Source organism: Oreochromis niloticus, linkage group LG11 (genome assembly GCF_001858045.2).
Source record: "Oreochromis niloticus isolate F11D_XX linkage group LG11, O_niloticus_UMD_NMBU, whole genome shotgun sequence".
Classification (NCBI taxonomy): Eukaryota; Metazoa; Chordata; class Actinopteri; order Cichliformes; family Cichlidae; genus Oreochromis; species Oreochromis niloticus.
In genome coordinates this window covers 28,155,706-28,172,360 of record NC_031976.2, presented here as the reverse complement: position 1 = coordinate 28,172,360, position 16,655 = coordinate 28,155,706, and the positions used below count along the sequence as shown (strand labels likewise).

At 41.8% G+C, this 16,655-nt stretch overlaps 1 protein-coding gene across 1 annotated transcript in view; it reads left to right on the top strand.

The window, feature by feature from the left end:
- Positions 1–16,655, top strand: part of iglon5 (IgLON family member 5) — a 110,590-nt gene that overhangs the window by 77,409 nt on the left and 16,526 nt on the right. The window contains exons 2-4 of the mRNA XM_005455337.3: positions 7,180–7,258; positions 13,191–13,423; positions 15,125–15,244. Coding sequence (XP_005455394.1) covers positions 7,180–7,258; positions 13,191–13,423; positions 15,125–15,244 — 432 coding nt within the window. The remainder of the gene's footprint in view (positions 1–7,179; positions 7,259–13,190; positions 13,424–15,124; positions 15,245–16,655) is intronic.

Below are 16,655 nucleotides of genomic sequence, written 5' to 3'. Positions count from 1 at the left end.
GAAGTAACAGTTTAACTGCTATATTGATCTCAAGAGTGCTAAGGGGTTTAGGCGCCAGTCCAAGGAAAATAGGGGGTAAAAGAAAGCGGTGTGGGGCTCGTCCCTGGTTTTAGCACGCTCGGCTTTTCTCCCCAGCCACGCTTCATTCAATGGTAAAGATCTGTGGCTGCCCATTGAAGTTGTACAACTGGTGCATTGAGTACTGTATGGCTCTGTGCACTCTGCAGTGCTCTATTGATTGATGTGTGAAGAGGGATTAGTAGGTGGGAGGGAGCTGAGGGAAGGGAGACGCTGGGTGGGAATGAGCGATCAGAGGCAGAATTGTGGATGCAGCATGTGTACAATAAAAAGGGGCAGATGTCACATCTTTGGTGAGGCCAAGCTAGACACCCGGGGGTGATGACCTGCTTTTCTGTACATGTTGATGGTTTGCATGCTTGCGAGTTCAAGCACTGTTAGCAATTGCATATGTGTCGGAATATATGTGGTCCCTGCAAGAGCAGAAAAATACATGACCTTGAACGACGAGCAGCTAAAAGTCCATCCAGTCCTCTCGATGCCTGAGAATGTGCTTACTAGAGCACTTAATGTCAAAATAAGCTTCAGTCACGTAAACACTCATTTTAGTCATTCCACTGCGTTGCTTCAGCAGGAAAAAACATATTTGGTCTGAAAGGGGAAAAAATGACATTACCAGACAGATTCAAAACAATTCATTCACCGTGACTTCCCTGACATTTCTTAGATTTCCTGTCAAGTGGAATCCCGCCGACATCCATTTTGCTTCACCAGCAATTGTGAAAAGCAAGCGACCTGCATATCCATCTTGTTGTGCTGTTTGAGTGAGGGATCCAGGTGGTTTCTCACTGCTTGCCCATCACTCTCTCTCTGCTCTCCTGTTGCTCGGTCCCTGACAGGTGGTGCTGAGGGTGGAAACAGCCAGGAGGGGAGTCAGGGATTTCATTGATAGGGTGTAGACGGTTTGAATGAGCAGTGAAGTGAAGGAGAAGAGGACAAGGAGGAAGTGGGTAGGAAAGGGGTTAGTGGTTGGGGAGCTCCAAAGAGGTGGACATGAGGTTGGATTCGGGCCGTCCAGAGTTAATGGGATCAGACGAGGTAGAGAAAGGGATATCGGTGCTGGTTAATGTTTAATCCCCCCCATCCCCAACCCCTTGTCTCTTCCCTGCATCTGATAATCCTTGGGCTGCCTCTCTTCATCATCAAGGTGTCGAAGGGAAGTGCCTCTGTAAATATTTAATTGGCTGCAGCATGCCGGTGTTAATTATGCGGGTGTGTTTTTCCTTTGCTTTGCTCTCTGCCCCAGCATTTCTGACTGTGTCCTTGCACTTTTCTCCCCTTTCATATTAATATTTCCCTATTGCTCCCGCTTTTATGGTTACTACTAAGGCCAATACTGGTATTATCACACAAAACTACTGTTACAAAACTGCTATATCTGCTTCTCTTGATGTAGTTACTGTCAGTACATGCTGTAATTCTGTATTCCACTACAGCTTTTCCTCTTTCTCAGTAACTTTCTTTCACCTCGCCCCGGTTATCAATCTTCAGCTTTCCCCTTCCACCTTGTGCTATACCTCTCTCCTTCTCTTTTCAATTTCAAAAACCACAGCAGCCCCCCTTTAAAATGGATTATTGTTATGGGTTTCATTATAGCCTCTGCTGTTATCCGTCTTGACGCCAATCATGCTTTCAGAAGTAGCTTTCCCTCCTCTCTGTGTTTATTTGATCGTCAAGGGCAATGCGAAATAGATGAACAGCACAAAGACAGCCTTTCAAGGACTTTGCAGGCTAAAGTTGTACAGCTCAATAGGGCTATACTCATAAGTGTCTGCCAGTAGCAAGTGCAATTACAAACAGGCGCATGTAAAAGTCAAGAGAATACAAATCACATAATAGATGTCTCGTGGGTACTGAGCAAGCAGCCTTGCAATGCTTTTACAGACAAAAAGGCACAATGTAGGGGAGCACAGAGACAAAAACACCGGACCACAAGTGGAGGGAATTATGACCATGTCTACATATGGGCAGCAACAGATAAAGTGTTATCCACAGATGAGCAAAAGAGGTTTCTGCTTCTGCAGGGTGTATAAAAACAGAATTGAGTAGCAATGCAGTAGTATTGTGTAATCCCCTAGGCATCCCCGTACAATTTTATTCTCTTAAAATGTCAAATCCAGACTTGAGGCTCAATGCTATGTGCAGACAAAGGCTTAAGGGGGTCATCTGGACAGGATTCAAGGATGCATTTGTGTCTATGCATGTGCATGGATGATTCTGGAGGAAGGAGGTTCCATTTGTGTGCTAAGCAGGTCGTAGCAAGGACGAGAGATACCAGTAGGCATGACAAGACTGTATCTGGCGTTGACAGCAGGGAGCAGGGAAATTCAATATGCCGGTGGCCACACCAACACCAGGGCTGGCTCTGTTCTTTATTATTCATTCTCATCAATGTTTTTCCCCATCCTTGTTTCAGTGTAGTAAAACAAAGTGAAGATAAAATATTTGTGTGTGTGTATGTTAGGTAAGCTAGGTGGCTGATCGTTCAAGATTCCCCGTTGGCAAGCACACTTCTTAGCTGGGTGTCAAGATTTCTGAATCATCCAGGTGGGTGCAGTTTATCATCCTATATGCTGAGAGCCCCAGGAGGGAGAAGAGAAAATGGAGGATTTGAGTTAGGGATCAATAAAGCTGAATGCAACAGAGAAATCGAAAGTGACGTCTGAAGATTCTGTTTTGGCCATGAAACAGCACAATAGTGGTTCCACACAGGCCTCATTATTGTTTTGTTTGGCCGCGTCTGTTGTGTTTGACCAGCGACATTTGAATTAATAGCCTGAAAGGAGTAAACACCATGGTGGGAGACACATGCTGTCATTCAGTAAGTTGATGTTTACATTTTGTTTTACACACAACACTCCCAGTTCACACTGCGGAGCCACTCTTTTTGTTCCTTCGTCAGTAGAAGCAGGTACTGACTAATTTCCATCAGAAAACATTGTTTTATCAGGTAGTTTCGACACCTGTACTGCTGCGTGTAGGACACAAATTCAGATCAGGTAATGCATGTTTGTGTTCATGACTGGATGACTTGGATGGTCATTTCAAAAAAGGAGTACAGTGAACCCAAAGCACATATATTTCTATTAACAAATTAGGGCTGCAGCAAACGTTTATTTTGATAGTCGACAGTGTCACCGATTATTTTTCTGATTAGTCAACCAATCAGATCATGCATCCATGTGCATGTGTGAAAACTATAACTTTAATCTCAGCCAAACTGATTTACTCAGGAACAAATAAAATACTGAAAAAAGCCAAACAATAACATTTTTAAGTTATCTAAGTGACTTATATATCATGTTTAACCTGAGTAGCGAAAGACCACGGGTGGTCTGAAAACGATTTGCCACGAGTCCAGTGTTCTCACAGGCTCTAGTGAGCCTTGACCTCCCGGTCAGCTCGTCTCCGAAAACGTCGGAGCACTTTTGCAAATATGTAATGTCTTGATAAACCGAGCAGATAGTTGAAGTTTACACAGTTACATTCTCGCCTGAAAATATCTTAAAAGTTTATTTTGTGACCCAGAAAGAGTAGTAAGAGTAATATTAAAACTAAGTAGCTGCCACCATTGTTGGAAATTGTAATTGGCTGGGCCGCACTATGAATTCTGGGATAGGCTGGGCCACGAAGGATACACCCATCCTTCAAATCTGGGGAAAAGGAGGACACATTTGTCGAAGTCTTCGAATTTGGACAGTCGCTGTCATGTAATCAGCCTATAAATGCAGCCTCCGAACGATGCGGACCCTGAATTTGGACACAGCTACGATACCGAAGACTGCTCCTTCTTCTTCTTCTTTGGTGTTTAACGGCAGCTGGCACCCTTGTAGACTCATTGCTGCCATCTTCTGTTTCAGTCCGTTATTACACTTAAATCCTACTGCTTTTTCCTGCGTCCTTCAGGATCTTACAAATCTTCAAACGATGTGTCAGCTATTAAATTAGTCATCAACGATGACGTAATAGTGACTAGTCGACTAATCAGCCGCCCTATTACACACACACACACACACACACACACACACACACATATATATCAAATCAAATCAAATCACCTTTATTGTCACGTCACATGTGCAGGTACACTGGTACAGTACATGCGAGTGAAATTCTTGTGTGCAAGCTTCACAAGCAACAGAGTTGTGCAAAATACAATAACGTGCAACAAGCAAAATATAAAAATGGTTAATCTAAAAAGTAATAAATATATGTACCATATATAAAGGTATATACATTACTGAATGTGTGTACTAAATATGTTTTTCTACGTGTGTGTGTGTGTGTGTGTGTGTGTGAGTGTGTATATACATGTTTTACAAATGAAATAGAGTAAACAATAAAATAAGATATATAAAATATAAAATATACAGAGGTAGGTATGTGCAAATACCTACCTATAAATGCACATTTATATATATATAAATGTGCATTTATATATATATAAATGCATGTTGACATCATTGTTTCCACCTGTTTTCTTCACCTTTACTTACAAAACACCATGTAATTTTGGGCATATGGCCCATCCCTGTGGTTTGTATGCTTTGTCGTTTGTATTTTTATCAACACAGAGTCGTCCACCTGTCAGGCTCATAATATTATGACTGCTTTTTACACAATGCTTTTCAGGAAAGTGTATGGTCCCCGCACTGCTCCGAGGGCACCTTTGTCTCAGGACAGAAGTGTTTTCTCAAATACAAATGCTGGTCCCGTTGCATTGATGCATTCGAAGTGACAGGGGTCAAAAAGGGTTATACAGTGGTGAGCGTGTGCTTGAGTCAGGTAGATATTATGCTAAATGTTTGTGTAAGTGTGTTCCTTTGTGTCATTTTTTTGACTCCAGTGTGCCTACATGAAGTCACATTTGTATTTTCCTCAGGGAATGCGAAGGGAATCTTTTCTATTTTTGTTGTCACGGTGGCCTCCTTTATCTCGATGGGTTTGGTTCATAGAAGAGCGTGTGGGTGTACTCCCAGACTTGCTCGTCTGTGATTTGTCCTGTGATTCACTGTGGGAGAGGAAGCGTGTGGTGAATGTGTTGACCTGGTTATCATGTTTTGCGGCGCTTAGGAGCGCAGGCAGGGTGATACAGGTTTTAGAATGCAAGGTGCCAATCGAGCTGTGAAAATGGGAATTGAGTAGGGAAATGGGAATAGCTCCCTGCTGGTTTGTAACCTTCGCAATGTTGTGTGGAGCATTCAGCGTATGCACACATCTTTTATTCAATCAATGTGAGTGCATGTGTGTGCTGCATGCGTGTCTCTGTGCTTACATTATTTGATAGAGTACGCCTTTTCTCTGCGTGTGCGTCTGTAATTGTGTCTGTGGGGTAGCGTATTCATGACATCATGTCACACAACAGAATTGAATTAACCTAAATATAGTCTAGTGGGTAGAGAGTATAGAGCACTTGAAAGGGAACAGCTGAAGGCTTGAGCTGAGGACCATCTAAGTCTTAGATGGAAAGCATAAGCACTGCAACGGTATGCAATATTACTCCAGAGTAAAAACCACAGACAGCTTTTAAACACTGGACATGATGGCTAATGCGCTACGCCCCTCCTTTAAGCTGTTCTGAGAGGAAGGGAGAGATGAAGCCAGTTCTGGGATCCTTGGCCAGCCTAGATAGCATAGCAGCAGCACCCATTAATGCGATTACAGCTTTTAGTGGGAGATTTTCAGGGCCAGTTTTATTCTGAGACGTCATTAGTTTATCCTCCTTTCTTGTTCGCTGTCGGTGTGTCAGCAAACAAATATACACATTCACATCGAGGAGCAACCTAAACCTAGACACTCTGATTGCTTATATGCAAAATGAGCCGCATATGCACTGGTTCACATGCATGTAACCAACGCATGACTTAATGAACACACATGCGTGATTATAGCCTATATTTGCCATTGTGCAGCCACACAAGTCATTCCACACTTATATTTACAAAAAGTCCAAAGAGAACAGGCACAATTAGTCTTTATTTAAGAGATGATAAATTAGTCTGTAGTATAGTTAGCACAACTTTCTGCTATGCAATTTGAAAACCTTTTGATTAGCGGTCCAACATGTGCATTATAATTCAGAAGCCTTTGTCATTATTCTTTGTAATCAAAACATGATTTCACAAAGACCCTCCTTTAATTTAAAACTCCCATTTCCCATTTATTTAGTGGTGCACTGCCATTCATTTTGGGTCTCATCTTTTCAAAAATTCTTATGCGGCATGCTTAACATGTCTTGGAATTTGTGTGGCTGCTTAACAAACCGTGAGGTTCTTCTTAGCAACTCAGTGCAGCAGGTTCATTTCATAAAGTCACCATTTATTAAACCTCAAGGCTAGACAGCAGCAAAAGCCTATATTGAGGTCATCTTTCAGGCAGTGGGAAGAAAAGATTGTCAGAGATGGAGGGAGGACACAAGCCGCGATATCTAGTGTCATGCTGTGTTTTGGCAGAGTTTAGATGGACAGAGCCAGGCGTCTTACTGGGGAGCGGCTTGCCTCAGTAGGCAATATCACTGCCAGCATATAAGGTCTTTGAGTGCGGTCCAAAAAAGTTTGCGAATGACTTCAAACTGTTTAGTTTTTTTTCTTCGTACCTGCGTGTGTCGGACACTCAGGTAAGCACTCAGGTGCTCTCAGGATTTGTGTCTGTTCTTGTGTCAGTTTGTAATATATGTTTGTGCTTTTGCAAGCATGTGCCTCTTTTCTGTGTGGGTGTGTGTGTGTGTATTGGTAGGCAGGATGAGCATCCCTTCTGTTACCGTTGCTGTCCCTTCATTTCACGCTCCGGCAGCTCCGCGTGAATCCTCTTCCCTTTGCTCATTATCAGTGCTGTTCAATGAACGAGCAGCCCACCAGAATGCGGGGTAAAACCAAATCATTATTCAAGTATGGGGGTCAGTGCAGACATTGTGACTCTTTTGTTTAGTATATTTATTACTTTCCCTTCAGAGCAAGCAGGATGCAGGACACATCTCTGGCCTGAATGATTTTGTGAGGTGGTCGATCTTTAAGTATCTTACCTGAGATAGATGAACACTAGTGGAGTGTCTGGTGTTTTTATTGGATGCTGATTGCACTCTTCTCTCATTTTTCTTGGCAGGGTCCAGCGTGCACGGAGCAGAATTCGGGCACCTGCCGGACAACATTACAGTGCTGGAAGGCGAAAGCGTTACTTTGAGGTAACTCTTGATCCTACACCTGCACCGACTGATTACATGAAAAACATGTTTGCCTTTCCACCACCTGTCACACTGGTATAACTGCCAATGCTCTGTCACATAACTTCAATTAGGCATCCTATCCTGTGCCATATCTTCCATCTCTGTTTATTGTAGCTAACTGACTAATATCTGTCAAATGTCACTGGAGTCATCCAGTCCTTCTGCAGTCATATTTTCTTTTAACTTAGATGTAACAGTAATGAAGTCCAGTCCTGCTCGGTTGGTGGACCGTCTCAGCATCCAACCACAACTACCTAGCTGTGAGTGATAAATCAGAAATCACAGCTTTTCCCTGCTCCCAACCAAGCAAAAAAAAAAAAAACAGCCAACTTGCTTTTTTTTTCTCCTTGCATAGATGTGACCTAGCTTGGCAGTACACTCAGCAGTGCTAGAAAAATAGTGCCCAAAAGAAGTCAACATTACTTCCATCACCTTTAAACCTACATATCTCCAACAGCTCTGAGCAAATTCTCAAGTTCCCTTTTCCTTTAAAAGAAGACTGGCCTTCCACTAAGATCAAAGCTATTATTCTGAAGCCAAGTACATTCTGTCAATTTTCATTAACATGAAAATGTCTCTCTAAAAAATTTAAATTAAAAACGCTGGAAACTCCATTCTTTTCAGGAAATTTAACTTTAATGGTTCTATTAATAAATGAAGTAATGTGTATGGGATTGTTTTGACCCCCCCTCCTTTTATTTCCTTCATATTTTTCTTTTACGTTAGCCTTTCTTGTATTTCTTTTAAAAGATAAGATAAGATAAGATAACCTTTATTAGTCCCACACGTGGGAAATTTGTTTTGTCACAGCAGGAAGTGGACAGTGCAAAAGTTATGAAGCAAAAATTAGAATAAAATAGAATAAGAATAAATACAGTACACAACTGTACAGAATAGAATAAAATAAAATACTATATACAGTAGAATAAAATAGAATAAAATATACAATGAGATAAAAATAGAGTACAAATGCTATATACAATTGAGTAAAAATACAACGATGCCAGAAAAGATTATTGCACATTAGTGTTATTGCACATTTGTGGATGTGTGTGTTTGATCAGTTAAAGTCTTTATTGCGGAGACTTTATTGCTAAATGGTCTTTAGCAAAAAGGTCTTTTATAGTATTTCTTTAGATATTGGCTGCTTTTTTACAGTTCTTGTACTTTAGCATTTTCAAAGAAATATTTTATTGTTTGTTTGTTTTTAATGTATTTATATATTTATTGTATATTTATTTGTTAAGTCAGTTAATGACCTATGAATCAGTTATCTGTAGAAGAAGAATCTACCTCAAGGGATAAACCAGTATTGTGTCTTTACAGGACAACAAAGAACCAATTTTGAGTCACTTTGTTACTAGCAGCCTGTTGCAAAAACACATAATTTGTTCTCATTTCTTAGTTGAAACTATGAAAAATGCCACAGAAAGCAGAGTTTGACAGGCGTAAAATAGTTTTTTTGCACCAACAAAGTGATTCTCACAGAGCTATTAGCCAAACAATATGACATATCTCAGCCTAGTGTGCAGTGTGTCTTTAAAAAATTAAGGAAAGTGGACGAGTAGAGGACAGAAGAAGAAGTGGCAGGCCTAAAATACTATCTGCAGCAGATAACCAGTATCTGAAAGTCATGTCCTTAAGAAATTAGAACAAATTCTGCAAAAACCTGACACAGGACCTGAGAGATGCATTTGGCAACTGGTTGATCCATCTACTGTTCACTGAAGCCTCATCAAAAATGGTCTCAGTGGAAAGGTGGCTGCCAAAAAGCCATTCTTAAGGAATGGAAACAAGGGGAAAAGAGAAACATCTGAGGTGTGCCAAATTACTCAAGAACTGGACTGAAAATAAGTGGCAACAGGTTTGACGCAGTGATAAATCCAGATTTGAAATTTTTTGGTTCAAGTTACTGTTAATATGTACAGAGGAGGTGAGGAGAGAGATACAGCGATGAATGTTGGAAGCCATCTGTAAAACACAGTGGATGCTCAGTCATAGTTTGGGGCTACATTTCCGTCAGTGGTGTTGGGTATCATGTCAAAATTGATGGAATTATAAACTCCCAAGAGCCCGGACCTTAACATTATATTTCATTTCACTGCAGTATGGGATCATCTTGACACAGTGCGGAACAAAAGACAGCCAACAGCCAAAGAAGAGTTTTGGAAAGTCCTTCAAGAAGCCTGGTGAACTATTCCTGAAGACTAGTTAAAGAAATTACTTGAAAGCTTGCCTAAGAGACTTCAGGATGTGTTAAAGAATAAAGGTGGTCATACCAAATATTGACTTTCAAGCTCATTAGAAGTTCCTTATACAGTATACTGTATTTCCATTTATATTTTCACGTTTCCCATTGTCTTAGAAAACTATAAACAAATGAGGGGTGGCTCAAGACCTTTGGCTTAAACTCTAAAATCTCTGCACTCAGTCACACTGTGCAGTAGTGTGGCTTTACGAGAATCATCTTATTTCTATCTCGCCACTCTGTTACATATTCCATATGTATGATGAATGACTCCGCCCTTTGTCATGGTGCGTGGATACTTCTTTAAGACACTCCAGCTAGGCTAGCCAGAGTGTCTTACGTATAAAACACAGCTTACGTATAAAATAGCTGTGTTCAGCGCCCTCCTTTCGAACCCCTGGACAACACTGACCTAAAATGGCTGTCCCTGAAAATGGTCTTCTTGCTGGCCCAACCCAGCATTCCTGCCGAAGGCCCTGTCCAAATTCCACCTGTCCCAGTCAGTTGAGCTATGAAGGCAGCTTAGTGCCAGGCTGCCATGTACTCTGTCCGTGCTTTGCTGTGTGCGTCAGGCATACCCGGCTTCCACTCCAGGATCCTGTGCAGACCCCTGTCTAATTCCTGGTTGTCCCGCTGCATCATGGAGGCTATTCGGCAGGCGTATGCCTCTCCAGGGGTGGCGAAGTGCCAGGCTCTCAGCGATTTGTGCAGTGCCAATGTGGTCATCTGGACTGACCTTTGCTAGGTTTTACCGCCTGAATGTGACAGCCAGCCCCTGTTTCAAGGAGTGTGACTGGATATCCCTCTGTGACAACCTTTGTCTACACGATCATCCGGTAGAGCGGCTTGCTCCATTGCGATCCTTGCATCTCGCAGGACTCGCTGATGCAGACTGATGCCTTCCCCACACCAGCTCAGGCTTTGCGTCTGGAGGGGGCTTGACTGGTTTGGCGTATAAATATGTATATTTGTAAATAGTTTGTTTGCAACACCTCGGTGATTGGGTGTGGGTTGCACTGTCACTTCACAGGGTATCTTAGAGAGTTACCCCATACATGGGGAATAATGGAGCTGAGAGATAGTCTTGACATGATAAAGAATGTTTGGTTATTTTGTAATGTTGGTTCTCTGAATGAGAGACTGTCCAACCTCAGGCTGCTTGGAGACACGTTCTGATTATACCGTCACTGGTTTCATGTCTGCACAGCTGTTTTATACGTAAGCTGTGGGCCGTGGCTGGCCTAGCCGGAGTGTCTTAAAGAAGTATCAACGTGCCAAGGCTAGGGGCCGAGGTAATTCCCTGTACATATGGAATATGTAAGGAAGTGGAGAAATAGCCTCTCAATCAGAGAACCAAGGTTTCAAAGTAACCAAATGGTCCCACTGTTAATTAGAGTGTGATTTTAGAGCGGTTTAAAAGCTTCGACAGTGGGGCTGTGAAGGCATGTTTCTTACTGAAATGTGTGTGCAAGTTTAGTCTGTGCCGGTCAGCAAATACCTGTCATACAAAAGACTAAAGAGCTTTATAAATAAACTACATTTTAATGTAAAATCACTTGTGCCCAAGTGGCACAAATACTTGTGTTATGCTTGAGACAATGCTGTTTTGTTGGCTTTGATGCGGGCCATTAAGATGAGGCGCATTTGATGCTATTATGGTGCTCATTTCCTCTGGGCTTGCAGTCCTCTAGCAACATCATCAGTGCAGAAGTGATTAATTTTAAAAATAGATTAATAGAGCATTTGTACACAGATAATGAATTTTTATGATGTATTCTTTCTCAATTCAAGCACACAATGCACAAACAGAAAACTAAGCATAATTTAATCTTAATTATTAAAGAGTATTCTCTTCCTTTATTCCTCTACCTGCTAAGAACACGAACATTTGCACATGCCTTCTAGGGCATTTGTTAATAGCTTTCAGGTTTACCTGTTTTATGTTTTTTTTTTCTATTATGGTGCTACTATTGCTGGCCTGGCAAGTGATCTAAGATTTACATTAGTTAAAATTTATCCAGATCAAGTCAGTTAAACATAAAGACAACAGTTGAAGTTGGGTAAGGACATCTAGTGGCCAAGCCAGGAATTAAAGTCTCACCTTTGGCACCTTACACCTCTTCTGCACCATGCCTCAGACTTTGGAAACAGCAGATTTCAGCCACTTTTACTCAAACATGCCAACAGGCTTACATCAAGACTTAAAGTGTGCGTATCTTAGACTGTATTCAAAGTTTTCTTCCAGAGAAAAACAATGTAACTAAACTGTAACTAATAATTTACAACCGCTTTTTGTAGTAATGTGTTGCTAACAAGCTGCTTTATTTATAACCCCAATAAATGTTAAAGAGTTTACAGACAAATCCAATAAAAGTACAAGTAAAAGAAGCCTGTGGTATTGAATGGAGAGACATAACAAATACAGTTACATGGCCTAGGGTTACTGAATGGATTGATGAGTATGATAATGAGGTGACTCATAGGCTATAGCCTTGGCAGTCACAGTCTTTCCACCTAATTGAACAATCAACGCTCACTATCATTATGAAAACACCAGAAGAGGTACTATTTTAGGAGACTGCTGTTTCTATTACTAAAACTCAAAGAATGAAGCACACATTCAGCTGTAATGTGTAGGCTGCTCTGGTGGCTCGTCGATGCTTAACACTGTACTAAAAGAAAGGATATGCCTAATATGGTCATCAGGGGCATAACTCTTTGAGCACATAAGTCCCACCCATCTCCTATTTGAACCGTTTGCAAGGGGCAGCCAGTCAGAAGAAATGGGTTTAAAGGGAGGAGAACATGAGCTAAAGCAACTCTGTTTACAAGGATGAAGTGAAGGGCAGCAGCCAGAGCAGATAAGTAAGGATCTGTTATAGTCCAGGATTAAACATGTGGAGCTTGAAATGAGCATGTGTTTTATTTAGATAGATATATGTGTGTGTGTGTGTGTGTGTTATTTATATATTTACCAGCTTTCACCTACACCAATGAAATATTTCAGCAGGTTTAAATACCCGGGATCAGCCATCCAAGGCAAGTGACAGTGGACAAGAGAGGTGAAGAAGAGAGTGCAGGCAAGGTGGAGTGGGTGGAGACAAATGTCTTGGTGATTTGTGACAGAAGCATAGCAGCAAAAGCGAAAGGGACGGTTTACAAGCTGGTAGTCAGACTTGCTATGATGTATGGTTTGGAGACGGTGCCACTTACAAAAAGACAGGAGGCCAAGCTGGAGGTGGCAGAGCTGAAGATGTTAAAAATTTTCGTTAAGCGTGACCAGGATGGACAGGGTTAGAAATGGGTACATCAAAAGGACAGCTTGGGTTGAGCAGTTTGGAAACAAAGCATCCCAGAAGCAAGGCTGAGATGGTTTGGACATGTGCAGGGGAGAGATAGTGGATGAGACAAACAATCCTGAATATGGAGCTGCCAGGCAGGAAAAAAGAGCACGACCACAGAGAAAGTTCATGGATGTTTTGAAGGAGGACGTGCGGACGGCTGGTGTGATGGAAGAGGATGTTAGGGGTAGGGTGAGATGGAGCTGATTCGCTGTGGTGACCCCTAAAGAGAGCAGCCGAGAGAAGAAGAAGATATACTGTTTATATTACACTTGTTAATTACTTCCTGTTTTCCCCGCAGATGCCGTATTGACGAGGAGGTGACCCACAAGGCCTGGCTGAACCGCTCTAATATCCTTTTCACGGGGACAGATAAGTGGTCGCTGGATAGGCGTGTGACGCTGGTCAATAGCAACAACAGCGACTTCTCCATTCATATTGACAAGGTGCAAGTAACCGACGAGGGGCCCTACACCTGCACCTTCCAGGCCAATAACAAGCCGCGCATCGTCCACGTCTACCTCATTGTTCAAGGTCAGCAGCTGGGTTCAGTCAGAACAGGAATCTATTATAAGTGGCTGTTTATTGCATCTGGTACTCTTGGATAATTTCCCTAATATATCCAGTGTGCAGATTTGATTGCCAATGATGCCGCAAAAAAGTATATATTACACCCATGGTACTGTAAACTGCCCTGGATCTGATTAAAAAGTTTAATTAGGCTTTTTGCTATTCATCCAAACGTAGTGCTGTCAAGAGGGTGTGATTGAAGTCTGACTTCCATGGAAGCAATTAAGATGGTTTCTATGGCAGTGTGTGTCAGCATTAGTCTTCTGTACAATCATGATTGAATGTATACCTAAATTCTATGATAGACAACTTAGTCGTTAATGTTTATGATGTCTTGGTGTTTAAGGTATTTATATTTATATGAATGTGAAATTACTCGTGTCTTCAAAGCTCAGCTGGCCTGCGTATGTGTGTGTGTGGCTACAGTGAAGGAAAACTGGTGCAGTGACAGATGAGCCCATTTGTTATTTTCATGTGGGCTGTTAAGATTACTTGTCTTTATAAACAGAAAGTTGGGCAGATCAGATGGATGAGCCTGTATGTTGAGTAGATGAGGTACGCAGTAGGCTGTCCAAGTGCCTGACTAAATAACTGACAGTACTGGACCTCGACTGGAGCTCAGTCATCAAGTCAGCAGCTAAGTGAGTGAGTGTGTGACTGATCCTTAGTGACATGATGTATCGATGCAGGACTGCCTGGAGGATGGATCTAAGACCTTTTCCCCCTGCATGTGTCAGTTTTTATGCATATTTTGGGGCTACGGAGTGCAAAATGTAGCCATACATCACCAGCAGATTGAGACCAAAAACTTTTAATAGGATATATTAGGTAAAAATTACAGGGATAAAAACATGAGGTCTGGCTCAAAGCTCACAGGTGGCAGAGACAATGTCATCTGCTTTGCTGGAGATTTCTCATCACACTGCAGCCAAGCTAACACTCTTGTCTGCAGGGTCCAAAGCTTGGCACAGATGACCATATATACCCAATTAAATGCTCAATTCCAAGTCGCCCACATTTCCCACCCTTGCTTGATAACACACAAAATAATTACACCCTCAAGTCAGTGTATCAAGCAGGAGCAGCTTTACCACCACTCCAATCTGTACTTTATTGCTGCAAGTATTCAGCTCCACCAAGATAGAGAAAAGTATCTTCGGTAGATGTCTCACAAAAAAGCAATCTCAGGGCCAGGCTCATTAAAAACAATGATAATGGGCTATTTAAATTCAAGGGCCACCTCGTTATCAAACTAACTACATGCACAGCATCCCCAACACTTTGAGTTAGGGCCAAAATGGTTTTCAGGGGTGGTCATACTCACTGAAACAGTAGAAGTAAAAATTCCTCCAATACCACTTCTGCAAGTGCCCTTTCTTTTTCAAGACAAAACTAGAGTCAGTGTCAAGAGAGGGAAATGGTAATATCCATTTGCAGGAATTTAGGATTGCTGCAAATGGAATGAAGGAAGAATATTGTTGCACAGTTCAGTAAACACTCAAGCATAGATCATTAATCAGCGGATTGCGTGTCTGTCTAAGCTGCAGAGATTTGCATCATATGTTAAACACCTTAATAGGATGTAAAGCTGTACCTTATCAATAATGTATGCAATATCATTTTGATTTCGAGGTCATATTTTAATGGTGCGATCCTGTTTTTCAGTGCCAGCCAGAATCGTCAACATGTCAAAAAATGTGTCAGTGAACGAGGGAGAGAACGTAAACCTCTATTGTCTGGCAGTCGGCCGGCCTGAGCCCACTGTCACCTGGAAAGAACAGAAATGTAAGCTACCCCTTCGTGCTTGCTTGCCTTAACATACAGAGATCTCGTGTTCACAGCTTCACCTTTATCTCCCTGTCTTTACATTCATCCCTGACACTCATTCGCCTGTTAAAGCCTTTTTTTTCCTCCCAGCCTATAAGCTTATCAGCATTCAGCTCATGTTCACGTCTTTATCCCTGGCTTCTGTGTCATCATTCTTAAACCCAGCTGTTTAGTTTGTCCCCATCTTAAATTCATACTCCCGCATTTCCCCATGTCCCAATGTTTTGTCCCAAATAACCACACATTATACGTAATTATCCCCACCGCGCCGCCCGTAATCATCAGCATCTGTCTTCATCCACCCTGTCAACCAGCATCGTGATGCCAACAGCCACTTTTGGCACCAAATCAGCTATTTTAAACCTCTTCTGGTGTGAGGAATTGGAGCTTGTTCAGGGTGGTCAGGAAGCGCATCTTGATAGATGAAGTGAGTCAGTCCATTTGATCTAATCAGCGCAGCATTATTCCATGTTAACTCCCGTCTTCGTCATCGCTGATGTCCAAAGTCAAGCAAATAACCTTTACGTGGTCTCTAGAGATTGAAGAGTTCATTTTTTGGTCTTTTACTTTTCTGCCAAATTGTAATTTGTAGTTTCTGTCTCATCTGTTTGACACATAAAGAAAATTGCTATGTACTGAGTATACCACTGTGCTATGACTCAGAGTTTCAGCTGCTTGTTTTCAGAGAAAAGGTTGGGATGTTAATTTATTTTCTTGCTGTTTCTGTTTTGTGGGATAAACTGGAAGCTTAAAAGCTCTCTGACAATGGATGAATTATCAGAATTGAACTTTCTTGTTTATAATATCACCATGTGTGCTAGAAAGTTTCATAATATCCTTTGCAACTGACAGATGAATATAATAGGAAGCTACAAAGCAATAAGGATCATTATTTTACAGTTTTTCTTTTTTTATTGTTGGTTTCAGCAGTTTTTTGCAGACTTTTTTTTTCACACAACAGAATTGGCTAACTTGTAGCCTGACTACAGCAGTAGCAACACAGATCAAATGCAGTAGCAAGCAGCAGTAATAAATAGGTCAGTGTGAACAACTACTCAACACGATGTAATTATACTGCCGATAAATGCACAACCTACTGTAGTGCTGCACTTACAGACAGCTTTGGGCTTACTCAGAGGCCTGTTCCTTCTCTCTTTCTGTTTGTGCCTGAGTTATCATGCTGTGAACAGTATGTCCTTCGCTGTACAGTTAGTGCCTATGAACCTACACAGTACACTACAGTACCTCAGGGAGGGACAAACCCAGGAGTGATCACACACACCCACAGACACACAAAAATATAGAGGAGAAAAGGAAAGCATGCATGAATGCACACCTGCAGCAAACACGCACACAACCTCACATCACA